General features: G+C 37.1%; 1 protein-coding gene across 4 annotated transcripts in view; it reads left to right on the top strand.

The window, feature by feature from the left end:
• Window positions 1–19,384, top strand: part of RAVER2 (ribonucleoprotein, PTB binding 2) — a 95,657-nt gene that overhangs the window by 14,969 nt on the left and 61,304 nt on the right. For all 4 annotated transcript variants that reach the window (XM_073896611.1, XM_073896610.1, XM_025871772.2 and 1 more), the window contains exons 2-3: window positions 12,162–12,228; window positions 16,919–17,388. In XM_073896611.1, coding sequence (XP_073752712.1) covers window positions 12,162–12,228; window positions 16,919–17,388 — 537 coding nt within the window. The remainder of the gene's footprint in view (window positions 1–12,161; window positions 12,229–16,918; window positions 17,389–19,384) is intronic.

The following is a 19,384-nucleotide window of genomic DNA, read 5'->3' as shown; positions in this document are numbered from 1 at the left end:
TTAGTGCCATTGTATTGCCTCTGTTCCTTTCTGTTCTATTACTTTTAGGCTCTCTCTTTGCTTAGAGGACCCCTTTAAATATTTCCTATAGGGCTGTTTGGTGTTCACAAATTCTTTCAGTTTTTGTTTGTCCTGGAAGCTTGTTTATCTCTGCTTCTATTTTCAATGACAGCCAAGCTGGATATAGTATTCTTGGCTGCATATTTTTCTCATTTAGTGTCCTGAATATATCATGCCAGTCCTTTCTGGCCTGCCAGGTCTCTGTGGATAGGTCTGCTGCCAGTCTAATGTTTCTACTGTTGTGGGTTACAGACCTCTTGTCCCGAGCTGCTTTCAGCATTGTCTCTTTGTCTCTGAGACTTGTAAGTTTTACTATTAGATGTCAGAATGTTGACCTATATTTATTGATTTTGAGAGGGGTTCTCTGTGCTTCCTGGATATGGTGCCTGTTTCCTTCCCCACATTAGGGAAGTTCTCCACTATAATTTGCTCCAATATACCTTCTGCCCCTCTCTCTTCTGGGATCCCAATTATTCTAATACTGTTCCATCTTATGGTATCATTTATCTCTCGAATTCTCCCCTTATGATCCAGTGGTTATCTCTCTTTTTCTCAGCTTCTTTATTTTCCATAGTTTGGTCTTCTACATCACTAATTCTTTCTTCTGCCTCATTTATCCTAGCAGTTAGAGCCTCCATTTTTTATTGCACCTCATTAATAGCCTTTTTGATTTCAACTTGGTTAGATTTTAGTTCCTTTATTTCTTCAGAAGGGGATTCTCTGATATCTTCTATGTTTTTTTCAAGCCCAGCTAGTATCTTTATAATTGCCATTCCGAACTCTAGTTCCGACATCTTACTAATGTCCATATTGATTAGGTCCCTGGCAGTGGTTACTGCCTCTTGTTCTTTTTGAGGTAAGTTTTTCCATCTTGTCATTTTGTCCAGAGAAAAATAGATGAATGAGAGAACAAAATGCTAAAAGGGTAACAATGACCCCAGAAAAATGTACGCTAAACAAATCAGAAGAGACCCAAAACCAGGGGGAAAAGAAAAAAAAAAAAATATGATCAGGCTGGTGAATAGAACAGAGCCACACACTAGATTTTGGGTGTATTTTGGTCTGTTAGACGAAACTGCCTCCCAAAATTTTAAAGAAAGAAAAGCATATATATACAAAAATGAGGGTAAATACGATGAAGGGATGGAATATGACTATAAAGATGAAAATTCAAAAAGATTTTTAAAAAAACGGAATTGATCAGATAAGTTGGTTGAAAACAGAAAGAAGAAAAATTAAAAAAAAAAACAAAAAACGTGATCAGGCAGGAGACTAGAACAAAGCCATACACTAGATTTAGGGCATATTTTGTTCTGTTAGAAGAAACTGTATCCCAAAATTTTAAAGAAACACACACACACACACACACACACACACACACACGGTTAAATACAATGAAGGGATAGAATATAACTGTAAAAATGAAAATTAAAAAAGATTTTTAAAAAGGAATTGATAAGATGGTTGAAAAAGGAAAGAAAAATTTAAAAAATAATAGAATAAGAAAAAATTTAAAAAATTTAAAAAATTAACTTTGAAAGACTAAAGAATCATGGGGAAAAAGCCATGAATTCTATGTGCTCTGTTCCCCTAGAGCTGGAGTTCTGCCGTTCTCATTGCACGGTAAACTTGGTCTTGGCTGGCTATTCTTGCTGATCTTCTAGGGGAGGGGCCTGTTGCGGTGGTTCCCAAATGTCTTTGCCCGAGGCGGAATTGCCCCACCCTTACTGGGGCCCGGGTTAAGTAATCTGGTTGGGTTTGCTCTCAGGAGCTTTTGTTCCCTGCAAGCTTTCCGTACAGCTTTGGAAGACGAGAGTGAAAATGGCGGCCTCCCAATCTCTGCCCTGGAGGAGCCGAGAACTCGGGGCCCCGCTCCTCAGTGCGCCCCCAGAGAAAAGCAGTCAGTCACTCCTGTCTCCCCGGTCTCCGGCCGCACTCTGTGCTCACCCAGCCTGTGACCGAGTGTTTCTATCTCTGGCACCTGACCCCGTGTGGAGTCTCCAAGCCTAGCAGATCCCTGCGGTGTGTTCCTGTGCCACTCCTCCCGGGGGAGGAAGAGGAGTCTCCCCAGATCTGCTGCTTGTTGGGTCCCTGCTGGAGGAGCAGTGGCCTGACTGTGCCGCGGATCATGGTTTATGGGAACCCTGAGCTGAGAGACTGCTCCTCGGCTCCATCTCTGCAGCCAGCTTCCCCACCCCTGCAGCCAGCTTCCCCACTCCTATACCTGGGAGCTCTGCTGCACTCAGGCACCCCCAGTCTTTCTGTGACCCTGAGGGTCCTGAGAACACACTGTCCCACGAGGGTTCCACCCCCCGCTTAGCCACTGGAGCGATGTCCCTCAGTGGAGCTGACTTCTCAAAGTTCCGATTTTGTGCTCTGCTCCTCAATCCCTTCCCAGTAGCTGGCTGACGGAGCCTCCCTTCCCCCATGGTCTGTCTTTCCAAATATCGCCTTGGATTCACTTCTCCACACATCCTACCTTCCAGGAAGTGGTCACTGCTATTGTTTTCTTCAATCTCCTGTTGAGTTTGTAGGTGTTCATAATGGTTTGATAGCTATCTAGCTGAATTCCTGGGACCAGAAGAAATTTAGGTCTCCTACTCCTCCACCATCTTGTTCCTCCCTTAGGCCCTTTATATTGTAGAATGTCCTTTAATGTGGGGTTGTCTGATGTTTCTCGGTGATTAGATTCAAGTTAAGTATTCTTGGCAAGAATATAACAGGGTGGTGCATGTTTTAGATTTTGGTCCATTGTTGATAAAGTTAATTTTGATCATTTTGATTTTTTTAATTAAAGTGGTATCTGCCAGGCTTCTTCATGAAAAGTTTTTCCCTTTGTACTAATAATGATTTTAAAGGGGGCATACTTTAATTAAGACTGTGTAAATATTCTATTCCCTTTCAAGTGTTCAGTTTATTTACTAAGTTATATTAAAAATAGGCTCATGGGTTCCTTTGTTGCTCAGTGAGTTACACTTCATTAATGTGATTACTTATTTTCATGCTTAAATTGTTTTGGACTTGGGCAGTGGGAGCTTCTTCAAGCTGGCCCCCATGTCCTCTTTCAAAATCTTTTATTTTGCAGTAATTTTAGATTTAAAGAAAAAACTGCAAAGATAGCACATAGAGTTCCTCTATATTCTTTACCCAGTTTCCATTCATACTACGTCTTAAATACTCAAGGTATGTTAGTCAGGACTAAGACATTAACATTGGTACATTATTATTAACTGAACGTCAGAATTTGTTATTTCATTAGTTTTCTCACTTATGTCCTTTTTGTGTTCAAAGATCCAATTCAGGGTGCTACATGGCACTCAGTTGTTATGTCCCATTAGTCTCTCTTCTGTACCAGTTTCTCAGTCTTTTCTTGTTCTTTTTTGTAAGATTCTATTTATTTATTTATTTATTCATTTGAGAGAGAGAGAGAGAGAGACAGTGACAGTGCGTGAGCACGGGGGAAGGAGCAGAGGGGAGAGGGACAAGTAGACTCTGTGCTGTGTGTGAAGCCCGACTCGAAGCTTGATCTCACAACCCTGAGATCATGACCTGAATGGAAATCAAGAGTCAGACACTTAACCGACTGAGCCACCCAGGTGCTATAGTCTTTCCTTGTTTTATATGACCTTCAGTTTTGGTCCGATATCTTTTAGAATGCCCCTCAATTTGGGTTTGTATGATGTTTTTCTCGTGAGAGATTAGGGTTATGGAATTTTGGTAAGAATTCCACAAAGGTGGGTGCCTGGGTGGCTCAGTCGTTAAGTGTCTGCCTTCAGCTCGGGTCATGATCCCAGGGTCCTGGGATCGAGCCCCACATTGGGCTTCCTGCTCTGAGGGAAGCCTGCTTCTCCCTCTCCCACTCCACCTGCTTGTGTTCCCTCTCTCGCTGTCTCTCTCTCTCTCTCTCGCTCTCTCATAAATAAATAAATGAATGAATGAATGAATGAATGAATGAATGAATTCCATAGAGGTGAAGTACCCTCAAAGATGAGTTGACCATAGAGTTGAGTGTCCATTTCTGGGATCTCTATTCTGTTCCATTGAACTATGTGTCTGTTTTTGTGCCAGTACCACATTATCTTGATCACAGCTTTGTAATGCCACAAGCTTTTCTTTTCTTTTTCAACATTCCTCTGGCTATTTGGGGTCTTTTTGGTTCCATACAAATTTTAGGATTATTTGTTACATTTCTTTGAAAAAAGTTGATGGTATTTTGATAGGGATTGAGTTAAATGTGTAGATTGCTCTAGGTAGCACTGACATTTTCACAATATTTGTTCTGCCAATCCAGGAGCATGGAATATTTTTCCATTTCTTTGTGTCTTCCTCAATATCCTTCATAAGCATTCTGTAGTTTTTGGAGCACAGATCCTTTACCTCTTTGGTTAGGTTTATTCCTAGGTATCTTACGGTTTGGGTGCAATTGTACATGGGATCGATTCCTTAATTTCTCTTTCTTCTGTCTCATTGTTAGTGTATAGAAATGCAACTGATTTCTGTGTATTGATTTTATATCCTTACACATTGCTGAATTCCTGTATGAGTTCTAGCAATTTTGGGGTGGGGTCTTTTGGGTTTTCCACATAAAGTATCATGTCATCTGCAAAGAGTGGGAGTTTGACTTCTTCTTTGCCAAGTTGAATGCCTTCTATTTCTTTTTGTTGTCTGATTGCTGAGGCTAGGACTTCTAGTACTATGTTGAACAGCAGTGGTGGGAGTGGGCATCCCTGTCATGTTCCTGACCTTAGGGGAAAAGCTGTCAGTCTTTCCCCATTGAGAATGATATTCGTTGTGGGCTTTTCATAGATGACTTTTGTGATATTGAGGCATGTTCCCTCTATCCCTACACTTTGGAGAGTTTTAATCAAGAAAGGATGCTATATTTTGTCACATGCTTTTTCTCCATCTCTTGAGAGGATCATATGGTTCTTGTCCTTTCTTTAATTAATGTGATGTATCACGTTGATTGATTTGTGAATGTTGAACCATCCTTGCAGTCTAGGAATAAATTCCACTTGGTCGTGGTGAATAATCCTTTTAATGTATTGAAAGATACAAATGTAGTGATCTAGGGGCACCTGCACCCCAATGTTTATAGCAGCAATGTCCACAATAGCCAAACTGTGGGAAGAGCTGAGATGTCCATTGACAGACGAATGGATAAAGAAGATGTGTATATATGTGTATATATATATACACACACACAATGGAATATTACTCAGCCATCAGAAAGAATGAATACTTACCATTTATATCGACCTGGAGGGTATTATGCTGAGGGAAATAAGTCAGAGAAAGACAATTATCATATGATTCTACTCATGTAAACAGGGCAGAGGACTGTAGGGGGAGGGAGGAATAAAAGAATGGGAAGTCATCAGAGAGGGAGAAAAACCATTAGAGACCCTTACCTATAGGAATCAAACTGAGGGTTGCTGGAGGGGAGGTGGGTGAGGGGATGGGGTAATTGGGTGATGGGCATTAAGGAGGGTGTGTGATGTGATGGGCACTGGGTGTTATACCCAAATGATAAATTATTGAACACTACATCTGAAACTAATGATGTACTATAAGTTGGCTAATCGAATTTAAATTTTTTTAAGAAGTACCCTCATAAGACACCAGATAGCTTGCTGTCTGCATGTGCCTCCCCTTCCCTGTCCTAAATATGCAAGCACTAAAGAAAGGCCATGTGAGGATGGTTAAAAGTTTATAAGCCATGTCAGGGAGTTTAGATTTTATTTTAAGGGAAATGAAGATACATTGAAATATTTAAACAAGGGAGCCATGCAATCTGATTTCTAGCTATCAAAAAGTAAAACTGTGTTGGTTTGCCTTCTCCCTTTCAAACCTTGTTCTTGGCCTGATCCTCATTCCAAGGTTAGGAGGTTGATGATTCAGTAAGCTTTAGGAAGGTGATGGGAATGAATGTTTCATAGACTTTATTTTTGTAGTGCTGACACTTAAGATCAATACAGCATAGTAGTTCACTGTGTTTGCTCTGGAGTCTGTTAACTTGGGTTTGAATACCAGATCCATCACATACTATCTATACTGCAAGTAACTATACATTCCTAGGCCTCAGTGTCCTCATCTTTAAAATCTGGATAATAGAGTACCTGGGTGGCTCAGTTGGTAAAGCATCCAACTCCTGATTTCATCTCAGATCATGACCTCAGGGTTGTGAGATCAAGCCATGCATTAGGCTCCATGCTGGGCATGGAACCTGCTTAAGATTCTCTCTCCCTTCCCCCTCCCAATATTTCCCATTCAAATAAATAAATAAATAAATAGATAGATAGATAGATAGATAGAATTTGGGTAATGAAATTCATCTAATTTGGGCTAAATAGGATTGGAGATAATGTCTATACAGTGCCTGGGATAAAGTGAACCTCAGTAAGTAATAATTATTATTCTGCTAATAAAGCTGGTAGTTTATTAATCTTTTTTCTTTGTTTTTAGGCAAAATTAGAATGTTCCTCTGGCAAAAAGTTTGTATTCAAATGAACTTCCCAACAAAGCAGTTTCATTGAAAGCTGTTAAAAATTTACCCAAGTTAAAATTGACATCACATTTACTCAGCTAATATCACAAAAGATATTATATGATAACCCCTGCATTGGGCAAAAAAAAGAGGAAGGCGGCGCCTGGGTGGCTCAGTCATTGGGCATCTGCCTTTGGCTCAGGTCGTGATCCCAGGGTCGTGGGATTGAGCCCCACGTCGGGCTCCCTGCTCCACCGGAGGCCTGCTTCTCCCTCTCCCTCTCCCCCTGCTTGTGTTCCCTCTCTCACTGTGTCTCTCTCTCTCAAATAAATAAATTAATTAAAAAAATAGAAGAAAAGGTATTACCTGGTGTGGAACATGCAAATGCAGTTCCAAGCAAGCAATAGCACATGTAGGTCTGGAGCTTAGAAGAGAGGTTTGAAGGTAGAAGTAAGAATTTGGAGATCCCTGGCATGAAGATGGGACTGAAGGCATCTCAACTGATGCAGAAAAAACACTTGATAAAATTTAACACCCATTCCTGATAAAAACTCCTAGCAAGCAGAAATAGAAAAGAACTTCCTCAAATTTGAAGATTACTAGAAAAACCAAAGCAATCGTATTCCGTGGTGAAATAGTGAAAACTTTACCTATGAGATTAGGAACAATGCTGGCATCACTTCCATTGAAGATTGTACTGGGAATTGTAACTAGCATAATATGGCTAACTGACCCAAAACTGATTAGTAGAAGGAAAATTTAAAAACCACTGGAACACAAAATGTCTTTATGATTTGGGTAGGAAAGGATTTCTTAAGGCACACAAAACACAAATGGTAAAGGAAAGATTTATAAATTTAGCTTCATTAAAATGACAAATTTCTCTTCACCAGGAAAACTCACAAATAAAATGACAGAACACATAGTAGGGGAACACATTTATAATACAGTTTCCAACAAAGAATTAGTATGCAGAATATATTTTTTAAAAAACTACAAATCAGGGGCACCTGGTGGCTCAGTCATTAAGCGTCTGCCTTTGGCTCAGGTCATGATCCCAGGGTCATGTGATCAAGCCCCGCATCGGGCTCCCTGCTCCATTGGAAGCATGCTTCTCCCTCTCCCACTCCCCCTGCTTGTGTTCCTTCTCTTTCTCTCTCTCTCTCGCTGTCAAGTAAATAAATAAAATCTTAAAAAAAAAAAAAACTACAAATCAGTAAAAGACAAATACAATAGAAAAATGGCCATCAAGATGAGTGTTTTCCAGAAAGGGAAATAAATGGCAAATAAACCTGAAAAGATGCCTATATGAGAGTTCTTCAAAGAAAGAGATTATATATAATATTTATATTAACATCTATTTATATTATATACAGATATACATAGAGCTATTGATTGATTGTGGGAACTAGTAAGTCCAGAATCTGTCAGGTATACCAGCAGGCTAGAAAGTCAGGCATGTGTTGATGCTACCATCTTGAGGCAGGATTTCTTCTCCAGGAAACTTCAGTTTCTCAGTTTTTGCTCTTACAGCCTTCAGCTGATTAGATGAGGGCCACCTCACGTTATGTAAGGTTGTCTCCTTTACATAAAGTAAACTGATTGTAGATACCACATCTAGAATCCTTCACAGCGACACTTAGATTAATGTTTAATTAAATAACTGGATACTATAGCCAAGTTGACACAAAACTAATCATCACAATGCCCTACCTTTACTAATTTGCATTCAAGCGAATGCAAATTAAGATCACAGTGAGGTACAATTTTATACCAACTAAACTGACAAACCTTAAGTATCTGGTAACACCAAGCATTGTACGGTTATGTATCAGTGGGACTCTCATATACTCTTCATGGATACGTAAGCCGCTACAACCATTCCAGCAAACAAGTTGGCACTTTCTTACAAAAGTGTGTGCAGCCCACACATGGGGGAAAGTGGCAGGATGGGCTAGCAAAGGAATGCAGAAGTCAATGGAACAGCGTTGCTGATATTCTAGTCTTTAGGTTTGGTAGTGAGTTCCCAGGTGCTTATTTTATTATTATGCCTCATAACTTAATATGTTACAGACTAATCTTTTCGTATTATCAAATCACCTAAAATTTTAAAGAACAAGCAGCAAAAATATTTTTTTTCTAAAATGGAATTTGAAAGCAGAGTGCTTTAATCTGTGAAAGCCTTTCTTAGGAAAAAGAAATAAAAGTAAGTTGGAAAAGGGCTTAGGGGTGCCTGGGTAGCTCAGTCAGTTAAGCATCTGCCTTCAGCTCAGGTCATGATCCCAGAGTCCTGGGATAGAGCCCTGCATCAGGCTCCCTGCTCCATGGGAGGCCTGCTTCTCCCTCTCCGACTCTCCCTGCTTGTGTTCCCTCTCTTGCTATGTATCTCTCTGTCAAATAAATAAATTAAAAAAAAATTTTTTTTAAAGGAAAAGGGCTTAGAAGACAGTGTGATTCGGGCTTAAAACTAAGGCTGGGTTTCATTGTGGCTGTTGATTCTCTCCCTAGGAAATATTTCGTATGTGCAAAACTTTTCATTTAATTCCAGGGAGTAATAAGGAACATGGTCTGGAAATAGGTTGCTAAAGCTGTCTAATACTATCAGTTTTGATGAACTCATCTTACTGTAAGAAATTTGTAACTGATATTCCTGGTCAGAAGGTGCTATTTTATTCCTTAAGATTGACTTGTAAGTTAATAGAAATGTCATAAAACTCAATTAGAATAGAGAGAATTTTAGTTGTTTGGGTTCTGTGTGATGGAGCATTGTCGAATTCTGGCAAATGGTTGTTAGGGCTCTCTTTCAGGTTTTAGGTTTTTAATTTGGCCAACTTACCGAGGCTCAAATTGAGGGGTGACCCACTTTTGCCTGGGTCAAAACAACCAGGATATGGAGGAAAACAATTGTTTTTGTTTTTGTTTTTCTCTTTGCAAAAAGCTTTGTAAGGTTTCCCAGCTGGCAAATTCTGTATCCCACAACTAATGCATAGAAAAGCTATAATTTGAAATAGGGGTATTTTGGAAATAAAATTTTTAAGTTGCAAAATGCATCTTTGCATACATAAGATCCCTGGTAATTCTCTCAGCTGAATGAGTAACATAACATGTCATTTGTTTACAGATACTTGATAATGTGAAGAGCAGTGTCATGTTTTCTTTATCTGGCATTTGACAGCTGTTAACTAGTGAAATGAGAGATTAGAGTCTGTGCCACTAAAAGCATGCACTGGATCCCTTCAAACAAAACTGTGCCACCTTCTATATTAAGGATTAAATTAGCCGATTGGCAAGATGTATATGCTATGCTATTGAGAGAGTTATATCTTCTTAATGAGTACACCATATGCTTTAAGTCCAAAGAAACACTAAAGCTTACAAGATAAAAAACTACCATAGTAAGATGTAAACTAATCTGTATATTGATCATATTTCTGTATAATTCATCAAACCCTATTTTATAAAATTGATAGTATATATGTTTTAAAACATATCTAATATTGACTTACTAATAGAGAATACTAAATTATCAACTTTGCCTTTCTATAATTTCTTTTCATAGGTGATTATCTTTTTTTCCACCCAGCATTATGTTTTTATACTTTGCCTATTATATCATTCTTTCCCCCCTTGCATTGTGTTAAAAGGGAAAATATGTCCCAATTTGTAACTGTCCACTTATTATTTTCTATTTTGTGATCACATATTAGGGCACTAATGATATTGTGTTTGTAACTATTAGTGGTAGTATACTATTTTTAGTTAATTCTGGAGGGAATATATGGTAGTATGGTATAGGCGTTAAGGGTGCCAGACTGGTGAATCTCCACTCAGCAAGTTACTGGATTTTGCTCTGCTGTGGTTTTCTGATTTTTATTTATTTATTTATTTTTCTATAAAGTTGTGTTTTTTTTTTTTTTAAGATTTTATTTTTAAGTAATCTCTACACCCAACGTGAGGCTCAACCTTACAACCCTGAGATCAAGGGTCACATGCTCTTTACTGAGCCACCCAGGTGCCCCCACCCTTTTTTAAAGTTTATTTAAGTAATCTCTACACCCAATATGGGGCTTGAACTCACGACCCCAAGACCAAGAGTCAAGAGCATGCACTTTTCTGTCAGGTAGCCCTGTCAGTGTCAGGCCCGATTTCCCGATTTTTAATAAAAAAGGGTGAGTTCAGTGCTCTGGTACTTAATAAAAGCTAAATGAAAGTTAACTGTAATAACGGCAATAATAAGAATTCTTATTGAGTGAGTTTCTGTTGTGAACTTAACATACTGACACTTGTGTATGTTTAATTTATTCATATGCAAGATAGAACAAGTTGGCTATAACTTTCCAATCTAGGATCAGAAAGTCTACCTATGTGATAGTCCAGTTCCTTTAGAAAATAATAATTCCATCTGTTGTATATTATGAGTAAATTTTTCAAGTCCAAGTATCAATTCAGTGACAAAATCTGATTCACTTTAGTGTATATTTGCGAGCCTAGCATTTGCAGAGCAATAGAGGTTATATACAGATATATGAGATGGTTCCTGTACTCAAGTATTATCAATTTAACAGGAAGGATTAGGAATAGAAATCTGCTTTTTTAGGACCCCAGGTGGGTAAAAGACCAGAAGAAACGAGTTCAGACTGGATTAATAACGGAAGCAGAATGAACAAGAAAGCCAGTTTCAACATCTTGGGGAGCCAAGGGGAAATAAATTGAATTACATACATACCTTGGTGGTGGTTATTGTTTTTATACCCAGGGATCTCTAGGTTTGCAGTCTGCCTGTATTAATTCTCTTTGCTGGTACTCCAGCATCTACAAGTGTATTACTTGTTTAAAACTCAGTATGTGTTGTATACGAAGAGAAATGTTTAATATTATTTCTGTAAGACAGGCATAAATAAAGTATGACCATTGTTAGCATAGAGGTGGTAGAGGTCTTATCCCGCAGAAAAGAACTGGAAAAAACTTGGGGTGCCTGGGTGGCTCAGTCAGTTGGGTGTCTGACTCTTGATTTCAGCTCAGGTCATGATCTCAGGGTCATGAGATCGAGCGCCACGTTGGGCTCCATGCTGAGCATGGTGCCTGCTTGGGATTCTCTCTCTCCCCCTCTCTCTGTGCCAGAACCCTCGCCCCCAACTGCTTGTGCTCTCACTCTCAGTCATAATTAAGTAAGTAAATAAATGAATAAATAAAATTGGAAAAAACTTCATGAAAGAATATCTGAGCTGGATTTCAAAGGATGCATGCGATTTCAGGTGAAGTTTGGGAGCTTTAGTGTGGTATCTTTGCACCATGCAAGGTCAAGGAAGGTATCAGCGTGAGTAGAGATTCAGAGTGAGGATTGTGCATGGCATCCTGGTGAAACAGTGAATGCCCACTGAGCAGAAACATGATCTATATGCAGGTTCTGTACTGGGAAATATACTTGGGAAGGTAGGTTGATGTCATATTTGGTGGGTCTGGAATGCCTTTAAGCTTAAACAAATATTAGAGATCCATGAAAGGTTTTTCACATGGCAGATGGTGGTGGTAGTGGTTGGCTAGTACGTGTGGATTATCCACACAAATCCAAACATTTGTGTGTTTATTTGAATTCATCTTTTGTCTCTTTCAGGAAGTTCACGATTTATTACAAGACTATGAGTTAAAGTATTGTTATGTGGACAGAAATAAGCGAACAGGTAAGATTGCAATTTTAAGCATCTGGTTTCATTTTGATTCTAAATGTGTGCATTATTAAACAAAAAAGTTTACTGTCTTTTCATTCATAAGATAATCTAATTCTTAAGCATTAAATCATATAAATGCTACTCACGATGTATTTTCTGAAGATAACATTAGTATCCTAAATTATAATCACATAATTAATATGTATGTCACTAGACACATTTTTATACAGAATTATCTAATATATGTTATGATGTTATAAATTTGTATAGGCTTGGTATCCTTCAGGTTTTTCATTGGAGTATATTTAAGATACGGTGTTATATTTCAGGTGTATAACTTTTTTTTAGGTGTACAGTATATTGATTCCACAATTCTATACCTTACCCAGTGCTCACCACAATAAATGTAGTCACCATCTGTCACCGTACAGCATTACAGTGTCACGGACTGTTATTACCCTATGCTGTACTTTTCATCTCCATCACTTATTTCATAGCTGGAAGTTTGTACCTCTGAATTTCCTTGATATATTTCATCCATCTCCCCCACATCCCCTCAGGCAACCAGTTTGCTCTCTGTATTTGTTTGTTTTTGTTTTTTTAAGTAAAGTCTATGCCCAACATGGGGGTCAAACTCATGACCCCTAGATCAAGAGTCACATACTCTACTGACTGAGCCAGCCAGGTACCTGTTCTTTGTTTTTGTTTATTCATTTGTTTTTTAGATTCCACATATTAGTGAAATCATAAAGTATTTGTCTCCCTCTGTCTGACTTATTTTACTTAGTATTATACCTTCTGGGTCTGTCCATGTGATTGCAAATGAAGATCTCATTCTTTTTTATGGCCAAGTAATATTCTGTTGTGTATATGTACACCATATCTTCTTTATCCATTCATCCATTAATGGACACTTGGGTTGCTTCCATACCTTAATTGTTGTAAATAATACTGCAGTAAACAGGGGTGCATATATCTTTTCAAATTAATGTTTTCATTTTTTTATTAAATACCCAGTAGTGGAATTACTATTACTAATTTTAAGTTTTTGAGGAACTTCCATACTGTTTTCCACAGCGGCTGCAATAATTTACATTCCCATGAGAGTCTCCTTTTCTCCTCATCCTCATCAACACTTGTTATTTCTTGTCTTTTTGATACTAGCCATTCTGACAGGTGTGAGGTGCTATCTCATTGTGGTTTCGATGTGCATTTCCCTAATGATGAGTGATGTTGAGCATCTTTTCATGTATCTGTTGGCATCTGTATGTCTTTGGAAAAATGTCTATTCAGGTCCTCTGCCTATTTTTTAATCAGATTGGTTTGTTTTTTTTTGTTTTTGTTTTTGTGGGGGTTTTTTTTTTTTTTTTTTTTGGTGCTGAGTTGTGTAAGTTTATGTGTTTGGGGTATCAACACTTTATCAGATATATCATTTTCAAATCTCTTCCCCCCGTTCATTAGGTTGTCTTTTTGTTTTGTTGATGATCTCCTTTGCTGGGCAAATTATTTTTGTGTAGACTCAGTAGTTTATTTTTGCTTTTGTTTCCCTGGCCTAAGGAGACGTATCCATAAATACGTTGCTAAGGGTGATGTCCAAGAGATAATTGCCTTTTTTTTTTCAACCACTAGGAGTTTTATGGGTTCAGGTCTCACATTTAGGTCTTTAGTTCATTTTGAGTGTATTTTGTGTATGGTGTAAGAAACTGATCCAGTTTCATTCTTCTGCATGTTGCTGTCTAGTTTTCTCAGCACCATGTATTGAAAAGACTTTCTTCCCTATTGTATATTCTTCCCTCCTTTGTTATAGATTAGTTGACCACATAGGTATAGGTTTATTTGGGGGCTCTCTGTTTCATTGGTCTATGTGTCTGTTTTTGTGCCAGTACCAAACTGTTTTGTTACTACAGCTTTGTAGTAGATCTTGAAATCTGGGATTGTGATACCTCCAGCTTTGTGCCTCTTTCTCAAGATAGCTTTGGTTTTTTGAGGTCCTTTGAGGTTCCATATAAATTTTAGGATTATTTGTTCTAGTTCTGTGAAAAACATTGTTTGTATTTTGTTAGAGATTGCTTTAAATCTGTAGATTGCTTTGGGTAGTATGGGCATTTTTGACAGTATTGGTTCTTCCAGTCCAGGAGCATGGGATATCTTTCCATTTGTCTGTGCCATCTTCAATTTCATCATTGTCATAGTGTTCAGAGTACAGGTCTTTTACCTGCCTGGTTAAATTTATTCCTAGGCATTTTATTCTTTTTGGTGCAATTATAAATGGATTGTTTTCTTTCTCTTTCCTGTTACTTCATTATTAGTGTACAGAAAGGCAATTGTTTTCTGTGTATTAATTTTGAATCCTGCAGCTTTACTGAATTCATTTATTCTAATAGTTTTTGGTGGAATCTTTAGGTCATCTGCAAATAGTGACAGTTTAACTTCTCCCTTACCAATTTGGATGAATTTTTTTTCTTGTCTATTTGTTGTGGCTAGGACTTGCAGTAGTATGTTGAATAAAAAGAGTGGACATCATTGTCTTGTTTCTAATCTTAGAGAAAAAAACTTTCAGTGTTTTACCATTGAGTACGATGTTAGCTGTGGGTTCTTCATGAATGACCTTTATTTAGCTTAAGGTATCCCCTAAACACACTTGGTTGACAGCTTTTATCATGAACAGATGTTGAATTTTGTCAAATACTTTTTCTGCATCTATTGAGATGATTGTATGATTTTTATTCTTTGTTTTGTTAATGTGGTTTATCACATTGATTGATTTGTGAATACTGAACCTCCCTGCATCCCTGGAATCAATCCCACTTGATCAAGGTGAATGATCCTTTCAGTGTATTGCTGAATACACTTGCTAATATTTTGTTGAGGATTTTTGCATCTATATTCATCAGGAATATTGGTCTGTAATTTTATTTTTTCATAGCATCTCTGGCTGGCTTCTGTATCAGGATAATACTGGCCTCGTAGAATGTATTGGAAGCTTTCCTTCCTCTTCTATTTTTTTTTTTTTAAATAGTTTGAGGACAATCGGTATTCTTGCTTAAATGAAAAGTAGAATAAACCTGTAAAGCAGTCTGGTCCTGGACCTCTCTTTGTTGGAAGTTTTTGATTACCAACTCAACTCTGTTATTAGTAATTGGTCTGTTCAGATTTTCTATTTCTTCCTGATTGAATTTTAGAAGATGATACGTTTCTAAAAATGTATCCATTTCTTCTAGGTTGTCCAATTCGTTGGCATATAATTTTTTGTAGTATTCTCTTATAATCTTTCATACTTCTGTGGTGTTGGTTGTTAATTCCCCTTTCATTTCTGATTCTATTTATTTGTATCTTCTCTTTTTTTTTTTCTTGATGAATCTGGTTAAAGGTTTAACAATTTTATCTTTTCAAAGAACCAGCTCTTGTTTTCATTGATCTTTTCTATTGTTCTTTTAGTCCCTAATTTATTTCTGCTCTAATCTTAATATTTTCTTCCTTCTGGAAAGAAGGCTGGCTCTGGGCTTTGTTTTTTCTTCCTTTTCTAATACCTTTAGGTATTAGGTTAGATGGCTTGAGATTTTTCTTGTTTCTTGAGGTAGGTCTGTATCCCTATAAATTTTCCTCCTAGAACTGCTTTTGCTGTGTCCCAAAGATTTTGGACCATTGTGTTTTTATTTTCATTTGTTTTCATGTATTTTTAAATTTCCTTTTAGATTTCTTTATTCACCCATTGGCTGTTTAGTAGCATGTTATTTAGCTTCCATGTTTGTGGGGTTTTTTTTGCATTTTTTTTCTTGTGATTGATTTCTTGTTTTATAACAATGTAATCAGAAAATATATGTGCTAGGATTTCAATTTTCTTGAATTTATTGAAACTTGATTTATTCTGGAGAATGTTCCCTGTGAACTTGGAAAGAATGTATACTCTGTTGGTTGTGGATGGAATGTTCTGTACGTATCTGTTAAGTCCATCTGCTCTAATGTGTCATTCAAAGACATTGTTTCCTTATTGATTTTCTGCCTGGATGATCTATCTATTGATGTAAGTGAGGTTTTAAAGTCCCTTACTGTTACTGTATTACTGTCAGTTTCTTGCTTTGTGTCTGTTAATATTTACTTTATGTATTTAGGTGCTTCAGTATGAAAGAAAATTTTTAAGACTTCACAAAATTTTGCATTACATGTAGTTGGGGAAAATATGCAGTTTGAAAATATTGTAAAAATAAAAAAACAGAACATTGTAGTAGATGTTATAGTGGACCTTTTTTTTTTCTAATTTTATTTATTTGAGAGAGAAAGCACGAGTGGGGTGAAGGGCAGAGGGAGAAGCAGACTGCTCTCTGAGCAGGGAGCCTGATGCAGGGCTTGATCCCAGAACTGCGGGATCACGAACCAAGCGGAAGGCAGACGTCCAACCAACTGAGCCATCCAGGCACCCTGTGGAACCCCTAATATAATTCCTATACTTTAATTTGAGTCACTGGTCGTGAAATTGGTTAAGAGGGTAGCATCAGTATTAAAAAGCACCATGAAATAGAATAGAAATATGAGCGTGCTTTGCATGTGGTAGGAGTATTAGTTCTTGATACTTTTGTTTTGGAAATGTGTATGTGTGTACCAAGTCACAGACGAAAAATATGTTCCTTACTGTGGATCATAGTTAAAAAAGTTTGAAAACACTGGCTTAGAAAATTCTTTATTTCATTTTGTTGTCTTCTAGCTTTTGTTACCTTACTGAATGGGGAGCAAGCCCAGAATGCAATTCAGATGTTTCATCAGTATTCTTTTCGAGGAAAGGACTTAATTGTTCAGCTCCAGCCAACAGATGCTTTGCTGTGTATTACCAACTTGCCCACTTCTTTTACATTAGAAGAGTTTGAAGAACTTGTTCGTGCTTATGGAAATATCGAGAGATGTTTTCTAGTCTACAGTGAAGTTACTGGCCATTCCAAAGGCTATGGATTTGTGGAATACATGAAAAAGGACTTTGCTGCAAAGGCTAGATTGGAGTTATTGGGTAAACAATTGGGAGCATCAGCTCTCTTTGCACAGTGGATGGATGTTAATCTATTGGCCGCAGAGCTCATTCATTCTAAGTGCCTTTGTATAGATAAACTCCCTAGTGACTACAGGGATTCAGAGGAGCTGTTGCAATTTTTTTCCAATATACATAAACCTGTGTTTTGCCAGGTATGTATTCTTAAGGTATCATTTGAAATATTTGAAAATTTCTGCCTATGTATTCTGCATGCACTCACAAATTTATTATACCTATGTGAATATCACAATGGATAATCTGAGTCTTCTTTAGTCTGTGATGAAGACTTTGAGGTCACTTTAAATGTTAAGTCAATTTCTTTTGTGGATGAGTCAACCTATATTATTATATAGTTAAGTATGTCTTAGCAAACCCGTCACTTACTCATTCACCTCATTCCATCCATTTGTTGAGCCCTTCATCCACTGATCCATTCATCCATCCAAGTTTTACTTATTATCTTCTCTATGCCAGACACTATATTACTAAAAGTTAGAAATACAGAGGATGGAAACGTACTATCTCAATACCTTACAATTTTGTAAAAGGTACTGACAAGCAAATAATTATAAATCCTGTATAAAGATAATGTAATGGAAGATAGGAAAGTATTACGAGGTTTAAAAAGAATGTATAATTCTGTGTTAATGGGATTATGGTGAGACATTTAGAGAAGATCCTGAAAACTGACAATACTGGTAAGAATTTTCATGTACTTGATCAGTAAAATTAAATATATTCTAAATAAACAAAAATAAATACTGTATAACACTCCTTCCCTTGTAGGTGTTCAGCAGCAACTGATGAACTCTTTTCTCTCTTGCTTCCCTTAACTTCTTCCTTCCCTCTCTTCTCTCCTCCCATGCTCCTTTTCTTCTTACCACCTGTTCCCTGCCCCCACCACCCCACCATTTTTCTTTCATCATACATTTGTTGAGTCTCTACTATTACAGTAGAAAGTTTAGAGTTGTTATAGTTTTATATATATATAAATCTCTACACACACACACACACACACACAACCACATATATAATATATAACTATATATAATTATAATGTATTATATATCATGTTTATATAAATATATTTTATAATATAGAAATATATATTATACATAACTAACTATATAACTATATTTAATACATATAACTATATTAATAATAGATTAATGCTACCATCTTTTTCTTATATTTCTACCCCTCCAATCCCAATATATGCATCAAAGTAACCATCTAAGAGCATCATAAAATTAGAAAATTTTGTGACAGATCTTTTATCAAATCTTTGCCCAGTTAGTTATTGAAAGGTGATAGATGGTGATGTCTAATCCATATCCTTTTCTTGGATACTAAAATTATACAGTGATGTTCTGTGGTCAAACAAAATTCTTTGTAGCTGTAGTTGAGGCCTTTGAAGCAAATGTGAGGGGAAAACCTATTTATCACAACTTGTATTTGAGTTATGAATCCCAGAGTTGGAAGGTACATGAGAGGTTCTCTAATCTAGGTTGCCAGGGGTAGAAAAATGTTTGTTATATTATTTGCGAGTGACCATTTAGCTTCTATTAAAATGTTTCAAAATAATGGAAAATTAACTAGATCTGAAGTCAGACCATTACATATTTGAATGGCTTTCCTACTGAATTGAAATATTCCTCTTTAAAACTACTGATGCTGTGGACTTAGATGATTTTGTCTTTTGAAAGAATTAAAATGGAATTATAATTTATATAGGCATGAAAGCTACCATAATGAACCAGGAATAATAATAAGTGTTTCAAAAGTTCTCAAAAGATTAATGAAACAACTTTATGATGCCTTTATCAGTGGATCTATGACATTCAGGCTCTTTTGCTTGGGAGGTTGACATGGACTATATTGAAGATAGTCTCTTACCTTGTGATCAAGGGACACCAAAGACTGATGGCTTTTACAAATCTGATCGTAATATCTGGTTTGGATTATAAGAGGAATGGGGATGAGGAGAAATGTTTGGAGGAAGTAGATGTTTTCCCTTTCTGTCATGTGATTGGAAACAGTTTTGTGGAAGAAAAGACATTTGAGGACAGTTTTAAAAGGAAGAATATGAAGGAAAAATAGAAATTTGGTCTAACAATACAAGAAAGTAAAGCTTCAGAAATAAGAGAC

The sequence above is a fragment of the Callorhinus ursinus genome, unplaced genomic scaffold (assembly GCF_003265705.2).
Source record: "Callorhinus ursinus isolate GAN/ISIS: 27379988/994484 unplaced genomic scaffold, GSC_fseal_2.0 scaffold9, whole genome shotgun sequence".
Lineage (NCBI taxonomy): Eukaryota > Metazoa > Chordata > Mammalia > Carnivora > Otariidae > Callorhinus > Callorhinus ursinus.
This window is presented reverse-complemented; position numbering and strand designations above follow the sequence as displayed.